The 17976-nt window shown below is 40.7% G+C and overlaps 2 protein-coding genes across 5 annotated transcripts in view; both read left to right on the top strand.

Annotated features, from left to right (window-relative positions):
• Window positions 1–566: 566 nt before the first annotated feature.
• Window positions 567–8427, top strand: Armcx5 (armadillo repeat containing X-linked 5). Of its 4 annotated transcripts, XM_050130398.1 has the most exons (5): window positions 567–675; window positions 3478–3817; window positions 5120–5270; window positions 5745–5817; window positions 6146–8427. In XM_050130398.1, exon 5 carries the CDS (start codon window positions 6404–6406, stop codon window positions 8096–8098), a length of 1695 nt encoding a protein of 564 aa, XP_049986355.1. In that variant the 5' UTR covers window positions 567–675; window positions 3478–3817; window positions 5120–5270; window positions 5745–5817; window positions 6146–6403; the 3' UTR covers window positions 8099–8427. The 4 variants fall into 4 exon arrangements, with proteins under 4 accessions (XP_049986355.1, XP_049986357.1, XP_049986358.1 ...); XM_050130400.1 differs by lacking the exon at window positions 567–675 and having other exon boundaries at window positions 2950–3817; window positions 5181–5270; XM_050130401.1 differs by lacking the exons at window positions 567–675; window positions 5120–5270 and having other exon boundaries at window positions 2950–3620.
• A 36-nt stretch (window positions 8428–8463) lies between these two features.
• Window positions 8464–17976, top strand: part of LOC126493398 (uncharacterized) — a 150821-nt gene continuing 141308 nt past the window's right edge. The window contains exons 1-2 of the mRNA XM_050130391.1: window positions 8464–8493; window positions 10016–10070. Of these exons, the coding sequence (XP_049986348.1) occupies window positions 8464–8493; window positions 10016–10070 (85 nt within the window). The remainder of the gene's footprint in view (window positions 8494–10015; window positions 10071–17976) is intronic.

Raw genomic sequence — 17976 nt, 5'->3', positions numbered from 1 at the left:
CCATGTATTGTGTGTTGTGGTATATGCCTGTAATCTCAGCAGTAGGAAATTAGAGGCAAGGAGGATTAGGAGATCAAGGCTAACCTTGGCTACATAGCAAGTTTGAGACCAGTCTAAAACTGTGAGAGACAGATTAAAAATCAAACAGGAAATGCCCTATAATCAGCCAGGTCTGGTGGCACTCAAGGGACTGGAATGGGAATTGACTCTTTCATGCCAGCCTTTGCTACTTTGGAAATGGTCATGATGTCTGTAGTCCCTAGGGTGTTCTGAATGACAAAGTTCTTTGTGTACAAAGGACACATTTTACACAACAGCTAGATGTACTCCCTTCTCTTCTTTTTTTCTTATTTTTAATTTTTTTCAATTTATTCTTCTCTCATATATCACATCCAAACTGCAGTTTCTCCTCCCTCCTCTTCCTCCCCTCTCCTCCCCCACCTCCCCTCTTAATCCACTCCTCCCCCATTTCCCTTCAGAAAAGGGCTGGCCTCCCAGTGATACCAATCAAACCTGACATAACAAGTTACTATAAGACTAGGCACAAACCTTCATATTAAAGCTGGGCAAGGGGATCGAGTGGAAGGAAAACGGTACCAAGAGCTGAGGAAGAGTCATAGACAACCCCTGTTCCCCACTGTTAGGACTTCCACAAGAAGATATGCAGAGGGTTAAGTAAGTCCCATGCTGGTTGTTGGTTCAGACACTGTGGGCCCCCTATGAGCCCAGGTCTGTTGATTCCATGGGATTTCTCGTAGTGTTCTTGACCCCTCAGGCTCCTACAATCCTTTCTCCCCTTCTTCCACTGGATTCCCTGAGTTTGCCTGTGGGTCTCTGCATTTGTCTCTTTCAGTTGTTGGATGAAGCCTCTCTGATGATGATTATGCTAGGCTCCTGTCCATGAGGTTAGCAGTATATCATTAGGAATCATTTCATTTCATTTTTTTTTTTTTTTGCTTCTTCTATCCTGGGTCTCTGGACTATCCAGTGTTTGGTTCCTGGTGCTCTAGGAAGTATCAGGGAAACATTTATTTTCTAAACATGAGCCAGTCTGACAAGGGTGAAAAGGAATCTCAAAGTACTTTTAATTTCTATTTCCCTGATAGTTAAGGTTGAATACATTTTCAAGTATTTATGGGTCATTTGTGTTCCTTCCTTTAAGAACTATCTGTTCAATGTGTTAGCCCTACTGATGAGAGGAGTAAGGATCTTCTATATTTAATTTTTGCAATTAATTATGTATTCTGAATATTAACCTCTGTCTGAAATATAGCTGGCAGAATCTTCTTGTTTTTCTGAAAGCTATCTCCTCATTCTGCTTATAACTTCAGCTGCTGCAAAGGGCATACTTAATTTCATAGAATCCTGTTTGTTAATTTTTGATAATTATTTTGATAATAGAGTCCGTTTAAGGAACACCCTGCCTAGGCTTCTATCACTTCTATCCCATATGCATGCCTCTAGCATTGTCAAAGTTTGAGGGCTAATGTGAAGACCTTTCAGACATTTTCAATTTGTATGTGTGGGGGAGGGAGGGGGGTAAATCTAGTTTTATTCTTTTACATATGGAAATGCAGTTTTTCCTCCATCGTTTGTTAAGGGGACTGTCTTTTCTTTAATTGTGTGTGTGGTGGTTATATGCCTTTAATCCCACCACTCGGGAGGCATATCTCTGTGAGTTCGAGGCCAGCCTGGTCTATAGAGTGAGTTGCAGGACAGGCTCCAAAACTACACAGAGAAACCCTGTCTCAAAAACAACAACAACAACAACAACAACAACAACAAAAAGCAACTGGCAACAAATGTTGTTGAAGATGCAAGTGTATGTTTAGCTGTTTACAGACAATCTTAAAGCTTAATCTTAAAGGTCACTGCGGGAAAGAGTGACAGCACTTTGTATATGTTTCCATGGCCAAGAAATCTCTGAAGTTGGTTTGAGTAGACTTGTCCAGAATTGGCAACTACCACCTCTTTTCTTTCTTTCTTTCTTTCTTTCTTTCTTTCTTTCTTTCTTTCTTTCTTTCTTTCTTTCTTTCTCATTTATTCTTTTTGGACTTTTTAGGGTCCTGAGCTGGCCTATCTAAAGGGACTATTACCATCTATTTTTACAATCAAGTTTTATTGAACCTCCCACCAAATAGATTTGCATCTCTGTTTCTCTGTTTTTTGGGCTCTGAAGATGGTCTGGTGAGACTGACTATCATCACTCATTATGGTTCCTTATGGCCCAGTCATTCCTTCCAAAAGTTAACCTCCAGTCTAATAACATTATCAGGTTTTCTGGTAATGTAGACTGTGCAGTAAGTGGCTAAAGGAACTTCAGAAATCTCTCTTTCATATATTGAGAGAAAACAATCTACTTTTACTAATGCAATTTCAAAATTATAATCATCCCTAAGGTAGGAAAAATTCCTCTTACCATATAATAGACTATGGTCGACAACTCAGTTTAGTGTTGAGTTGTGTCGGACTGATGTGCTGGAACATTTCTGAGAACATACGGTATGCATGTCTAAAATGCTTTCTAATTCTAAGGCTTATTTTCATTAAATTTATTTTCAAATATATAATACAAACATGAGGCCCAACATTCAAAATTAAAGAGTTTATATAATCACAGATTTGGGGGGGCAAGAAATATGGTGGATCAAGGAATCCATAGAGCAGGGACTGGTGTCAGTTCATAGATACGAAGATATTTTGGTATTATTTCTCTTCATTAAGAATGTAGTTGTTTTCCCTGTGCCCAGATCAAATCTAGGTCACTGCATCTTTAGGTGGTGAGGGACCGCTGTTTTTCTCCACCACTGTTTTTCCTATATCTTTATCTCATGTTATGTAAGACGACTTCAAAGCAAGAAGTATGCCAGGCAATAAGAGCAAAACATTCAAGAGATAGCAAGAGGAAAAATAAAATGGGAGCGATTTTATTAGGCTCTGCCACTACGCCCACACATTTTATGTAACCAAGCATTTACAAGTGCATCGCTAGAGGATTTTCCTTTTTAAAGGAACGGATTATAATTTTGGGGGGATAATTTAGCATTTCTACTTCTAACTCAGCATTGAGAATTTGGCATCCCTCACCCCTGCTTTTCTACCTTTGGTCCCTCCCCTACCTAATCAGCCCACTTTGGTGGGCTTTGGAGTTTAGTGACGAATGTATAAACACCAGAATTCTCGCTATCCTTTTCTTTGCTATCCTTCCGCGCTAAACCACAGCTTTTTTTTCCTGACGTCACAGCATGAAAATCTTATGCACAGTATACGTGACAACGGCAAGGCATAGTGAGCTTGATGAGAGGCACTCCCAAGCGGGAAGCTAATACAGACATTTGGTAACAGTCTCCTTCCTGATGTTTTGCGCTGTTTTTCCTACTTGGCACCAGAACCGCAGTGCCGCAGGGTGGGAGAAACGGGGCCATTTTTCAAGAGCATAAGTATCACTCCACTTCCCTAAGCCGGATCTCCTTTCAGCAACCCTAGCCCCGCCCTCTGCGGGCTTCCGTAACGTGAAGCAGCCACGCCTAGTGCGTCCCGGCGGATGTAGGCTGAAGGTGTTTCGTCTCTTCGAGGGGGTTTCTGACGAGCCTGCGGCCATGGAGAGACCCTGCCGAAAGGTGATAGTAGTTTGCTAGTCATTGCCCTTCATCAGTAAAGTAAGCATCTTTGTCCCAAGTGCTCGGCCAGCCCCTAAATACAGTGGCCGCCATTGTCTCTGCTCCCCGCACCTGACTGCCGCTTGCGTTTGCCTGCCTCTGTTTTTTGTGGCGAGACACCTCTGGAGACACGCAAAACAGCCTCCGAGGCAGAACAGGTTAGTAAGGAGGACATTGCTTGGGGCTGTGAATGCGGGTTCTGAGATTGCGGTGGGATTTTGTGACCTGGGTGTGGAAAAAGGGGGGGGGGCAGAAGCGGGCAGGAGGGGGGGATGGTAAAAAGCTATTTACATTTCCAACTCGCCTCACTTCCGACTACGTTCGGGAAGGGAGATGGCTGGAATGGCTGGAATGGCATTATCCATTGGGGAGTTAGGGTACTTGTCAGAGGAAGCAGGGCTGCCATAGCTGGTGAGGGCAGTTGAGGCGCCTTGAGAATCAGGGAGGGAGTGTACAGGAAGTTTCAAATGTGGGGGCATTTAAGTCTTGGAATGGAAGACTGTTTCATGTTCTGGTTGTTTATCTGACCTTTAACCACATCTTGCTCATTGTTTTCATTTGATTTGGGGCTAGCAAACATTCATTTGTGTGGATAGGTGTGCTGCCGAGTTTGCAGCTCTCCATGTTTCAGGGCATCAGGGGAGGGGAGAAGATAAACAAAACTGACCTGGTTTCTTTCTACTAGGAAAAAAAAACCTCCAAGAATAGGTAGGGCTCTAAAACAATTTCTAGATCTCTGTGCCAGCCTTGCAGATATGCTCTCCATTCCCCCACCTATATTGCAGAATATGATAGGTGTGTGGGGGAGGAGAATCATAGCCTGTAAGAAAATTGAAAACAATCCTTTTCGTTACTTCCCAGCTTCCTGTTACTGTCAGGCGTTACCCTCCCTGCTGACAACACTGTGACCGTGCAGGGATGACTTAGTTGTCTTCATGGAAATTTTCAAGCTTTAAGAGCATAGCAGACAGCAGACGATTGTGGAGATTCCGGGGGGAGGGGGGGGGCAAAAGAAAGGGAATCAGAGAACCCTTTGCAGAGCAAGTATCTACATCCAAAAAGGGTTTATACCTTCGATGCTGTCTTCTAAAATAAATTCATTAGTGATGTTCTCCTATTTGCCAATTTCCATTGGTAGGACATATTCATAGGCTTATGTAACTGTTGACTGAATATTTGTAAAAATAACCCGACTGGAACCTAGGAAATAATGAAGAGTTTCTCAGGTTGGTGTGATGATAGAGACACAGGGGCCACTGACACTAGAAACTTACATCCTTCGGTTTTGTCAGTTTATCGGTGACCCCTATTTGGTCTGTGAATTTCCTTAGGAGTCTTCGTTACCTTGGAGCTAGATCCAGGATGCAGATCTGTCTTTTCATGCCCTCTGCCTTGTTTTGCTCTAACACCTTGTTGTTATCTAATTTTCTTTTTTTTCTTTTCCCTTTTTTTTAATTTAGTAAAGATTTCTGTCTCTTCCCCACCTCCGCCTCCCCTTTCCCTCCCCCTCCCCCAATCAAGTCCCCCTCCCTCGTCAGTCCAAAGAGCAATCAGGGTTCTCTGCCCTGTGGGAAGTCCAAGGACCACCCTCCTCCATCCAGGTCTCATAAGGTGAGCATCCAGACTGCCTAGGCTCCCACAAAGCCAATACGTGCAGTAGGCTCAAAAACCCATTGCCATTGTTCTTGAGTTCTCAGTAGACCTCATTGTCCACTATGTTCAGTGAGACCTGTTTTAACCCAGGCTTTTTCAGACCCAGGCCAGCTGGCCTTGGTGAGTTCCCAATAGAACATCCCATTGTCTCAGTGTGTGGGTGCACCCCTCGCGGTCCTGAGTTCCTTGCTCGTGCTCGCTCTCCTTCTGCTCCTGATTTGGACCTTGAGATTTCAGTGCACCATAGAGAAAATAAATGCACTGTTATATAATTTTCAACCAGGGAATTACCAGAATAATCACCGAAGAGGAAAATGGTGGGCCTTAAGGGAGGAGGAGGAGGAACAGATTTGAAGATGAGGACCAGGAAGGGAAAAGCTAGACAAACTGTCTGAAGAGCTTAGGTTCTCTGTCCGCTTTGTCTATATATAGGGTCCACCGGATCGACTGCAGGGCCCGTTGCCAGTGGAAGCAAAGCAGAGAGAAAATTACTTCACCAGTGCAGGTTAGTATGAATGTGGGGATTCCTTGAGGATGGAATAGGCAAGATTTGGTTGGCTCTTCCCAGGTCAGGAAACAGCCTAGGGATTCTGTAGCCTCTCATGTCCATCCCTCTTTCCTATTCTCCCTGACCTTATTTGTGTCTGGAAAGACAGTTGGCAGCACGTGGAGATGTAGACAATGGGCGAAATGAAAGGAGGAGTTTGTTAGTTGTCTGTTTCTCCCCTATAGAGCACTGAATTTCCATACTTAAATATCACTCTGTGCTAATCAGCATGAGGAGAAAAAAATTGGAAGAGACTTAAAGCCCCATTTCCTTCCTCCACCCCTAGGTCCAACTTCAGTGCCAGATCTGGTGGCCTTGGAGTGGCTGAAGACCACCACCCTCCACAGGCCTGCGCCCAAGCACAGCTATCCTTTATCTTGAGTGAGCTTCCTCAGCATTCTGTCTATATCATTGGCAGAAACTCTAGTTGGAAAGGGGGCTGACTGACTACTGGACTCTATGTGAAAACACCAACTTGGGGCTGACTTTCAGGCAAAGCTGAGATAAGGGCATATAAGGGCATATAAGGCTTTTATCTTGAAACATGATTGGCTCTACAGCTAAATCGAAAGGTAGAGAAGAGTCTGGAGCTTCCGTGAAACCTAGAAGCAAAAAAGGAAAAGCCAAGAGTCAGACCAAGAAAGTGGTTGAGACAGAACCAAAAGAAGAATTGGGGAACCAGGCTGAGGCTAGGAGTAAAGCAATGGCCAGGACACAAACAGTGACTCACACTGAGCCTGAGACTGTGACATGGAAAGTGAAAAAAAAGAAAGATAAGACTAGTATTATAGTCAAGGCTCAGACTAAGACAGAGCTCCTGAAAGAGCCTGGGTTAGTGCCTCACTCCAAGTCAGATGCCTCGCCTATGTCTGTGGTCATTACGGTAACCAAGTCTGAAGTCAAGGTTGATGCTGCTATTGAGGCGTCTGGCAAGTGCTCAGCCAAGGCTAGTGATAAGGGCAGTATGAAGCACAAACCTGAGATAAAGAATGAGATCTGTGTCAAATCTGGGGCTGGTAGCAAAACTAGTATTGTCATCAACACCACTGATGATGATGAAGAATATGTGTGCTCCTGGTTTTGGACTGGAGAAGAGCCTAGTGTAGGGTCCTGGTTCTGGCCTAAAGATGAATACCCTCTTCAAGTTTATCAGCCCCCACCTAAATTTGAGGAAGAACCTGAACCTGCAGATACATTCGACTTTACTTTAAAAAAAAAAGCAGCAGCATGGGCAAGGGGCAGGTTTATTGTCCTAGTTCCAGTTGAGGAAGGTGAACGACCTTTACTTCCAGAAGGGAACTGGACTCTGGTTGATACCTTAATTGAAACTCCTCTGGGTGTTCGACCATTGACCAAGATTCCACCTTTTGAAGGACCTTACTTCCAGACCTTAGCTGAAATAAAAGAACAAATTCGGGAAAGAGAAAAGTATGGACCCAACCCAAAGACCTGTCGCTGTAAATCGCGTACATTTAGTTTAGAGCCTGTAGAGTTTGATAAGCTTGTTGACCTACTTAGGTTAACTAGGGATCCTTTTATTCATGAGATAGCTACAATGATAACGGGCATCAGTCCTGCTTACCCATTACTGCATACTCAAGATATCGTTCATGATGTTGGTATTACTGTTATGATTGAAAATTTTGTCAATAATCCAAATGCTAAAAAGTACCCTCGAAATTTAAATGTGAGTGCCAGCTCCGATGCTTCTGATGAAGCAAAAGAGAATGAAGCACATGTAAATAAAGTTTGTAGGGACATACTCTGTTGTCCTTTGAACTGCTCTGTACAAGTTGAGGAACTAAAACTGTTAGCAAGCCTGAGTATAAAATTTGATTACCACCACGTGATTGTCAATTACGTTCGCTATTTTATCACATTGTTAAGCAAAGGAAGTGTCAAAATCATATTTCAGATTTTAAGGGTTATTTTATATTTGTCAAAGAATCAAGCCAATACAAGAGAACTGATCAGTGCTGAAGTATTGTCGTCACTGGTTGCTCTCTTTCATAAGAAAGAGTCAAAGGCTAATATTCTACATATCATTGATATATTTGAGAATATAAATTTCCAGTTCAAAAAAAGGGCAAAGCTGTTTACCAAGGAAATGTTCACTAAATCTGAACTTATTTCCATATTCCATGAGGCAAAAGAGTTTGACCAGAAACTCAATGACTTAGCAGAGCACAGTGACCCTGATGTGAGAGATAAAGTTATCCGATTAATACTCAAACTCTGAATAGCTGTATATTCTCACAAAACCTTGAGCATTTTTGTCTTTCCAATATAAATCTAATGCATATTATAAGTATAATTTGATATTTATACTCTCTGTGTTGAGGGAGGCAATTTTATGGATGCTAGTCATCTTGAGAGAGTAAACACTTGTTGGTTTTTATTGTGCTTATCTATAATATAAATTGGTATTTTTGGTATCTGTAATGTAACCCAGGATTGAACCTTTTCACCCTAAATAAGCTATATTTCTGTGCGTTACACTGATATGAGTGTATTTTCGTATTCTATTTGCGTGTTTTTAATAAAGTTGCATGCTAAACATGATGAAAACATTGTCCCAGTTCTTCAGTTGAATTGTAGTCAGAGATGAACAATGTAAAGACAGCCATGATCGCGGTCTGTCCATTTAATGATGGGGGTGGCACAAACAAACGGGTTCACAGATTGGAAGATCTTTTCGTTTCAACATGTTCAGGGAATAAAATAAATCATTCTGTGACCAAGAAGACAGGACTGTGCTTCTGACTCTCTGGAGGTTGTAGAGTTTCAAGTGAGGGTTCTCTATCCTGACAACTCTGGGGAAGTGGGTGATGGCAGACTTTGGAGGAGGAGAATACAGTTGCCTTCATGTTACTCTTGAGTAGCCTTTCACATCTGTTGTCTCACTAGGATGCCTTGAAGTTTTTAATCCCCAAGAGAGTTTCTGCTTCGTATCCTTATTAGCACCCTCCCTATCCAGGAATACCAGATTTACTACTTCCAATGAGGTTTTTTCTATCCCTACAGTCTGGGCCTCAGAGGAGGGCTTGGGATCACCTACAGAAACTGAATATTAATATAAACTCTTCCACTTGCTTGGTTGTTGGTTCTCACCCTTGCTTTTGTTTTCTGCCCAATACTTTTAATTTGGTCATTTTTCCGTATTCTTGCTGATTCTTAAGGTCAGGGCATGGCTGTGTGTGTGACACAACCACCAGATATCAAAGTCCTTTAGTGCATAGTTAGTAAGCAATTCATCTCCTCATCCTCACTATCCTGCTTATTTTCAGTTTACTGTTTGAAGCCATGCTGCTTATTCTACCTCAGCCTACCGTTTATATAACAAAAGCTAGGTTGAGAGCAGAGGGTTGTGGTATAGAACAACAGGTATAGGTTGGGATTTCATACTACCTTTGCCTTTCCTACTCCCCAGGCCTTTTGCAGGTCTCTTGCTTTGATTAGTCGCAATTTGCTGCCCAACATTGGAAATAATAGAGATTATAATCTCTGGAGGATGCGTGTGTGTGTGTGTGTGTGTGTGTGTGTGTATGTGTGTAACACACGAATGTGCCTATGATCTTTCTTTTGACCCTCCTTTTCCAAACGTCATGTATCTAGGTAAGATCTAAATAAAAAATATCAATATGCTGGAATATATCCTAAATTTTAACAGCTAGTCCTGGTTTAATTTTTATGAAGGTCAGATGTGAACCTATTTTTCATATTCCTAGGAATAAAAATGAAGGATGATTTCCATCTTTGTGAATTAGGGGGGAAAGCAGTGGGGGCTTTTTTTTCTTGCAATGTGCCACTTTGATTTAGAAGATTTTTGAAGTTCTATGTAACTGTTTTTAATCCACAGATTTCCCTTAGCCTTTAATACCAGCTGTGAGTACTTGTCTCACTGAAGCTCTTCACAGTGCAGTTGGACCAAATCCTTTGGAAACATTCTATTTCTCAAATGCCCTTTGGAGCACACACTTAATCAGTTGATGGCCTGGAATTTTCCAGTATCAGCTAAGGAGAAGGGTGAGTTTGGGATATGTGTATATATTGGTGCCAAAGAAAGAAATCAGTCTTCCTGCCCGAGTGGTAATTTTGAGAGTCGAAAACCATCTCTCTAAGTTTCTGGCATTTCATCTATTGATATGCACTTTAGCTGTTCCCACAGTTGGGCTATTATGACCAGTGCTGCAGTGAACATCACAGTACAGGTACCTGTGGGAGTCCCCAGTTTCCTTTGCAAATGCGCTTAGAAGTGGAATTGCTTGGGAACGTGATGATAATTCTGTTTAGCTTTTAAGGAACTGCCAAACTGATTTCCACAATGGAAATAACATTTTGTATTCCTGTCATCAATATGTGATTATTTGAATGTGTCTACATCTTTTAAAATGCTGTTATTTTCCTCTACCATTTAAGTATTCTTTTTAAGAGATACATAAAAACATGAATTGATATTTTAATGGCCTAACCTGCTGTAATGTGTAGTATATGTATAACTTCTGTGCTTTTCAAATGTAGTTAAACATATTCATTTCAAGCATTTATCTTTTTTTTGCTGCTAAAAACTTTAAAAGTCTTTTCTTCCAGATTTTTTAAATATAGTGCATTATTGTTATCTGTGCTTACCCTACCATATAGGAACATACCAGAACTTCTAGTTCCTAATGAACCTTAGTAACTGTTAATTAGCTTTACCCCATACTCTCCCTAGCCTTTTGTAACAACAATTCTACTCTCAACTTCGAGGTCAACCTTTTCAGATTGCACATATGGGTAAATGATAAGGCATTTGTCTTTCTGTGCCTGCTTTATTTTATTTAACATACTGTTCCAGCCCTGTTGTCAGGAATGGCAGAATGGCTTTCATGACTGAATAATATTTTATCCTGTACATGAACCATAACTTTATCCATTCATCAGTTTTTTTTTTTTTTTTTTTTTTTTTCAAGACAGGGTTTCTCTGTGGCTTTGGAGCCTGTCCTGGAACTAGCTCTGTAGACCAGGCTGGTCTCGAACTCACTGAGATCCGCCTACCTCTGCCTCCCGAGTGCTGGGATTAAAGGCGTGCGCCACCATTGCCTGGCCATTCATCAGTTTTTGAATACTTTCGGTTTTTCTTCTATTTCTTGATTATTGTGAATTTCAGTACTGCATTGAGTGTGTGAGTGCAGATGGCTCTTTAGCATGCTAATTTAATTTCCTTTGGAAGTATACCTAATAGTGGAATTCCTAGATCATATGGTAGTTCCGTTTATGTATTTTTAGGATCCTCCATACTATTTTCTATAGTATGTGTATCAACTTGCATTCTCATGAGCAGAGTAAAATATCTTTTTCTTCACAGTCTCACTGGCATGTCTTATTTTTAATCATTGATAATAGCAATGCTTATTGGTGTCAGGTGGCATCTCTTATTGCTAAAGGTTAGTGGTGTGAAGCATTTTTTCAAGCACCTGTTGTCCACTTTTATGTTTGTTTTCTTTTGGCAAATGCCTATCCTGGCATATTGTTCATTTTTAAATGTTTTTTTTCTGAAGGATTTTCTGAGTGTTTTGCAGTTCCTAATAAAGTCTGCGTATCAGACCCTTGCCAGATGTATGAACTACCAGTATTTTCACCGTTTAGTAGACTGTCTCTGCATTCTGCTTTCCTATATTATGCAGAAAATTTAGTGAAATGTTACCCCATTGTAATTTTTGCTTTTGCTTCTTTTGCTTTTATTGTCCTTTCTAAAATTTCCTGTCAGTTTCAATGTCTTAAAGCATTTTTTCTACTTTTCTTCTAGTAGTTTCATCATTTTAGGTGATACATATAGTCCTTTAATATATTCGAAGTTGGTCTTTTGTAATTAGTGAGAGATAGTTGATTTTTGTAATTTTCAAGAGATTCTTCTACCTGTGGCCATCAATTTTTCCCAGCATTGTTTACTACAGAGACAGTTTTTTCTCCATTGTGTGTTCTTAGCAACTTTGTTAGAAAAGAGTTGATTATAGATGTGTAGGCTGTTTCTAGATTCTATTATTTATAGTTGGTTTGTGTGTCCTTTTTTATATCATATCACACTAATTTTTTTTAAAAAAATCAATCTAGCTTTGCAGTTTGATTTGAAGACAGGAAATATAGTTCCTTCTACTTTGTTCTATCTATTTGGCATATATTTGGTTTCTTGGGGGCTTTTGTGGTTCCATTTGAATTTTTTTTTTATTTTTTGCTTGTTTGTTTTTGTTTTTCGAGACAGTGTTTCTTTGTGAAACAGTCCTGGAACTTGCTTTGTAGACCAGGCTGGCCTTGAACTCAAAGAGATCAGCTTGCCTCTGCTGGGATTAAAGGTGTGTGCCACCACCTCCCAGCCCATGTGATTTTATTACTGCATTTTTTTCTAGTTCTGTACAAAGCATTTGTAGTATTTTTATAGGAATTAGATCAGATTTGTAAATCACTTTTGCTAGTACATTTTAACAGTGTTGATTTTTCCAATCCACGAACACAGGGTGGCTTCTCATATTTTTATATCCCTTTTAATTTCTTTCATCAGTGTTTTATACATCTTACTATAGAGATCTTTTGCATATTTATTTATTTATTTATTTATGGATTTTTGAGACAGGGTTTCTCTGTAGCTTTTTTGGTTCCTGTCCTGGAACTAGCTCTTCTAGACCAGGCTGGCCTTGAACTCACAGAGATCTGCCTGCCTCTGCCTCCCGAGTGCTGGGATTAAAGGCATGCACCACCACTGCCCGGTTTTTTAAATTTATTTTTAAAATTTTACTTTGATAGATAATGTAAATCAAATTGCTTTCTTGGTTTTTATTTCAGGCAATTTCTGCATGCTAATTTTGTATTCTTCAACTTTGCAGAATGTACTTGCTCATTCTAATTTTGTTTTGGTTTTGGTGAATATACATGTAACCTCAAACAGCAACAGTTTGACTTCTTTTTCAGTCCGAATGATTGTTTGTTTTTCTGTCCTTATTGTTCTTGCTAGGATTTCTGGCATTGTACTGAATAAAAGTGGTGAAAGAGAACATCCCTCTCTTGTTCTAGATCTTAGAAAGAAGTCTTTCAGCTTGTTTCCTTTGACTTTTTAACTATCATCTTATTATAAAGGTCTTATTATGTTGTAATATATTCCTTCTATTCCCAATTTTTCAGTTCTATTATGAAAGGGTGTTGAATTTTATCAAACATATTTTGCACACGTATGGTTTACAGTCCTTCATTTCATTGATGTGGTTACTCAGTGCATTGAACCATCTTGCATTTGTTGAATGAATCCCACTTGGTCATAGTAAGTTTAATTTGCTGCTCTTTTCATATGTATTGATCAATCATACATTGGCCTATAGTTTTGTCTGTATGTTGCTGTCTGGATAATTCTGATCTCATAGACATGGGTTTAAACTTATAGAAAGCCTTTGTTAGCCAGCCGATAACTACAGTGGGTGTTCAGGATCCCAGTGTAGCTCTGAGCCTTTCTCAGGGTAAATTTTTAAGCACAAAAGCCATCTTCTGGGTTGACATACTTCATTTAACAAGAACAGTTATCTAGAAGTAGAACTACAGAAGCCAAAACACAAGGTTATTACATTTAGAGACTTAACTAGAACTATGGACTTTGATGGAGTAGGTCTTTGTTTTATTTAGCAGGTGGTGCTGTCTACATGCTGTTTATGACCTGAATGGTACTTCCATCATGACGTCTGTCAGTTGTGCTATAGTCTGACGGGCCTATTAAGGTCTGGGGCTCTGTTAGTTTCCCCACTAGTGTTATCGAATGAGTCAGATTGTGGCCTCATCTTACCTTAAAGAGGTGTAGTTGGTCCCAGGGGCCATTAATTTTTATTGAATTGATACATAATTGGCCACATAGTTTAAGATGAAGAATCCTGCTGTTAATCCAATCAGAATGAGAACTAAAGATTAATCCAGTGCTAGTAGTATTTAGCTAGGGGTCTCAAGAGAACAGAAATTGGTACTAATTATTTTATTTCTGTCTTTGTTTTTTTTTCTCTCTCTTTTTTGAGGGCTTTTTTTTTTGAGGTTTTCTCCAACTATGGCAATATTTTTCTTATTACTCCTGATCAATTAGCATAGAAACAACAGGTTTCTCCCAAAGCCATACATAGTTTCCTTTTTCTCATGAGAGGTCTAAACCTCTCCAATTTTGTAGAACCATTTCTGCAAGGTAATTTAACTGTTGTTTTAATTCAGAAATGGAAACTTTTAATACCTCTAGGTCCTGATCAACATATCTAGATCAACATCTACTAAGATGAATAAAAGGAATTTCTCACTTTGGAAAACATCAGAACAGGTACGTTTGTCAAACCATTGATCCATGCCCACCAGGTAGTCTCAGGGGTCCAGTAATACTACTGATGTTCAGATGAGTTAACCCCGCAAGACAGAATATCAGGTATCAGATTAAAGGAAAATGCTTAGGTTAAAAGTTTTGTTTAGGGGCTGGAGAGATGGCTCAGAGGTTAAGAGCATTGACTGCTCTTCCAGAGGTCCTGAGTTCAATTCCCAGCAACCACATGGTGACTCACGGCCATCTGTAATGAGATCTGGTGCCCTCCTCTGGCATGCAAACATACATAGAAAGAATGATGTATATATAATAAATAAATAAGTCTTTTTTTAAAAAAAAAGTTTTGTTTAGAAGATAAGTTCCAGCCTCTTGTGAGTCCCCTAATGTTCATTTGGGCTGTCCCCAAGTCACTATGAGTTTTGTCAGACAATGGGATGACAGTCTGGTTAGTTCCCTATATAGTATGGGAATCTGGGGAGGCTGTCTAAGCATAACCAGCAATCCTGGTTGATTTCTGTCTGGAATGATTAACTATGCAGTGAACCTTGTCAGGAATGGAGAAGAGGGTGAGGATCACTTCCTGGATATCAGGAGGTGGGACTCTGAGTCAGGATGTGCTTAGGACCCAAGGTCTGGGGACAGGGCAGGGACAGTTTAAATCTATCTCTAGGGTCCCTTTTTGTGGCATAAATTCTGATACACCGGGTTTACCAAAGGCCAGAATCTTTCTTGCAAATTTTCCAGATTTGTAATTTTATGGCCACTAGATTATATTTTCCTATTGAACATTTCTTGGGAGGAGCTTTTTTATACTCATCTGTGTGTTTTCAGGAGGCCTGGTTTACAACCTCAGTATTTTCAGTAGAAACTCCCCTGTTCCTGGCAACTAGGGGACCCAGCGGCAGGGCATACACAGAATTTTAAGTTCTGTATTCTTATCAAAGGATAAACTCCCACATCTTTCTTTTTTCTAATACAAACAAGGAACACTTGAAGTGGCCATCAGTTTGCAAAGGTCAAGATGAATATGGGTTGCTGCTCTGTAGTCACACTAGCTAATGCCTTTCGTATATCTGTCTTCCTTAGTTCCCAGATCCAGGCCAGAGGGTAGTGGGCATTGCACTGTAAGGGGAGACAGCTCTTTTGTTTCCCGACCACTCAGACCCAAATAATCACCCAGAAACTTTATTAATTACATTGGCCAATAGCTTAGGTTTCTTATTGGCTAACTCTTATATCTTAAAATAGCCCATTTCTATTATTCCATGTATCACCATGAGGCTGTGGCTTACTGGGTAGTTCCAGTGACCATCTTCTTCAGCAGCTACATGGTGTCTCTCTGACTCTGCCTACTCTCTCTATATGTCTCTCCAGCCTGGCTATATTCTGCCCTGCTATAGTGTTGAAGGAGCTGTGGGCTGTGTTCCTGCCGCCCCAGCTCATGGGCATTCTGTAGTAGGAGCTGCGGGCTGTGTTCCTGCCGCCCCAGCTCCTGGTCGCCTGGCTAGCTTATGCCCCGAAATAACAACACAGAAACTGTATTCTCTTAAACACTGCTTGGCCCATTATATCTAGCCTCTTCTTGGCTAACTCCTGCACCTGGACTAGCCCATTTCTAATAACGTGTGCAGCACCCCAAGGTGCGCTTACCGGGAAGATTCTAGCCTACGTCCATCCTGGGTCAGAGCTTCGCATCTGCCCGGGAGAGGGGAACATGGCCTCTTCGCTCACTTCCTCTTCCTCCCAGCATTCTGTTCTGTTTACTCCACCCACCTATGTTTTAACCTATGAGGGCCAAGCAGTTTCTTTATTTTTTAACCAGTGACCTTCCTTCATCACTATAGTAGCTTTATTCATTAACCAATAAAAGCAACAAATATACTGAAGGAATCTCACATCATTGAACCATGACCTTGTATTCATACCTAGCATAAGACTCAGGAGGAGGGGAGGGACAGGAAGTAGAAGGACCTGGGACCCAATGAAACCTTAACTTTAAGGGTTTCATAGTCAGAGAGACAATCAGTTTGGCGGAGGCATCCCTGGGTGTGTGGATCCATGATGTAATGTCAGCTATCTCCACAGTCATAGGAATGAAGATAATCACTTTGTAGGGGCCTTTCCAGGTTGGGTCCAGTGCCCATTTGGCTATTTGCTTGACTCAGATATTATTACTGGATTCAAAGAAGGGGAAGTTGCTTGTATACTCAGAGGTTTGCTAGATTTCTCAGATAGTTCGCTTTATAGCCTGTATGGAGAACTACTGGTCTCTGAGTCTGGGTAGCAGTGGGAGAGGGCTTCCAAACTTAATCCTGGGGTAAATCACTCCCTATACAAGGTGCAGCATTTCCACAGCAAAGGAAGGAGTCCTGTCCATCTATTGTTGGATTCTAATGGGAGTTTTGTTAGAGTTTTTACCTGCCCTGAAATCTGTGATCTATATACACAATGAAGTTTCCAATTTATGCTTAAGTTTTAGCTATTATTTGAGAGGTTTTAGCTATGAAAGCTGAAATATTGTCATATCCCATTTCTAGGAGGAAGCCCAGTGGGGGACCAGTTCCTGGGAGAGCTTTTTAGCTACTGTTTCAACAGTTTTAGTCCAGGTGGTGAATGCTTCCAACCACTTGGAAAAGTTATCTATAAAAACTAACAAATACTTGTATCCTCCCATGGAAGGCCAGATCTTGGTGAAGTCAGTTTTCCCAGAGTTCTCTTTTGTAGTGAGGAGGCGAGCAGGCCTGCTTTTCATTCTGCCCTGCTCCCTCACGGCTAATTTATACCAGAAATAACAACACACAAATTATATTCTTTTAAACACTGCTTGGCCCATTAGCTTTAGCCTCTTACTGGCTAACTCTCACATCTCCATTAACCTGTTTCAATTAATGAGTGTAGCACCACGAGGTGGTGGCTTACCAGGAAGGATCTTAACCTGCGTCCATTTTGGAAAGAAGAGGTATAGCGTCTGCCTGAGGCATCTGACTCACTTCCCTTCTTCCCAGCATTCTGTTTGGTCTACTCTGCCTATCTAAATTCTGTCCTATCAAAGGGCCAAGGCAGTTTCTTTATTAATTAACCAATGAAAGCAACAGATAGCTAGAAGACCCACCTACCTCATTCCCCTTTTTCTGTTTAAACAAAAAAGAAAGGCTTTCATTTTAACATAGTAAAATTACATATAACAAAATAGTTATCAAGCAAGAATTACAGTTACAATGTTTATATCTATTTTATCTTTTATCACAACTAAGGAAAACTATAACTATCTGTCTATTCTTCAACTCCATCAAAGACTCCAGAAGGATATAATATTACCTAAGCAAACAAGAAATAAGCAACTTTCAAACTCTAGAAATGACAGAGACAACTCGCTGCCTAGACAGTCACCCAAAGTTCCTCTGTACTGTTGGGGCATCCATCTTCGGCCATAGTATCCAGCAGACATTTCCATGAAGCAGGAAATTTCAAAGACAGTTCAGTCACTATCTGCTGTGTCCTGCAGAATGTCTCGCAGACTCTTTTATGAATCAGGAACCCTGAAAGATCATCTCACCTTTAGGCAAGTTCAGCAGTCCTCTCTCTGCGGGTTCTTTGTGTCCAGTTTATACAACAGTCCAGGCAAAGAGCAGTTTCTTGCCCAAATGGCTATCAAACTCCATAAGGAGCCTCTTCGATGCCCATCTTCCTTTTGAAGTAGATTGGTGCTGCCAGGAGCAGACGTGTCTCATTGTCATGAAAAGCCCTAGGTTATTAAAACATTAAATGCCAAATTCTGTAGTCTTTGAAAGATATGAAGAATG

Source organism: Alexandromys fortis, unplaced genomic scaffold (assembly GCF_014885135.2).
Source record: "Alexandromys fortis isolate MF-2015 unplaced genomic scaffold, M_Fortis_MF-2015_v1.1 scaffold_331, whole genome shotgun sequence".
NCBI classification, from domain to species: domain Eukaryota; kingdom Metazoa; phylum Chordata; class Mammalia; order Rodentia; family Cricetidae; genus Alexandromys; species Alexandromys fortis.
The sequence above is the reverse complement of the archived record's forward strand: the minus strand, read 5'-3'. Positions and strand labels throughout refer to the sequence as shown.

What these genes read in the sequence shown, in the direction of transcription:
- Armcx5 (XM_050130398.1), top strand. Translation starts at nt 6,404, where the DNA reads ATGATTGGCTCTACAGCTAAATCGAAAGGTAGAGAAGAGTCTGGAGCT.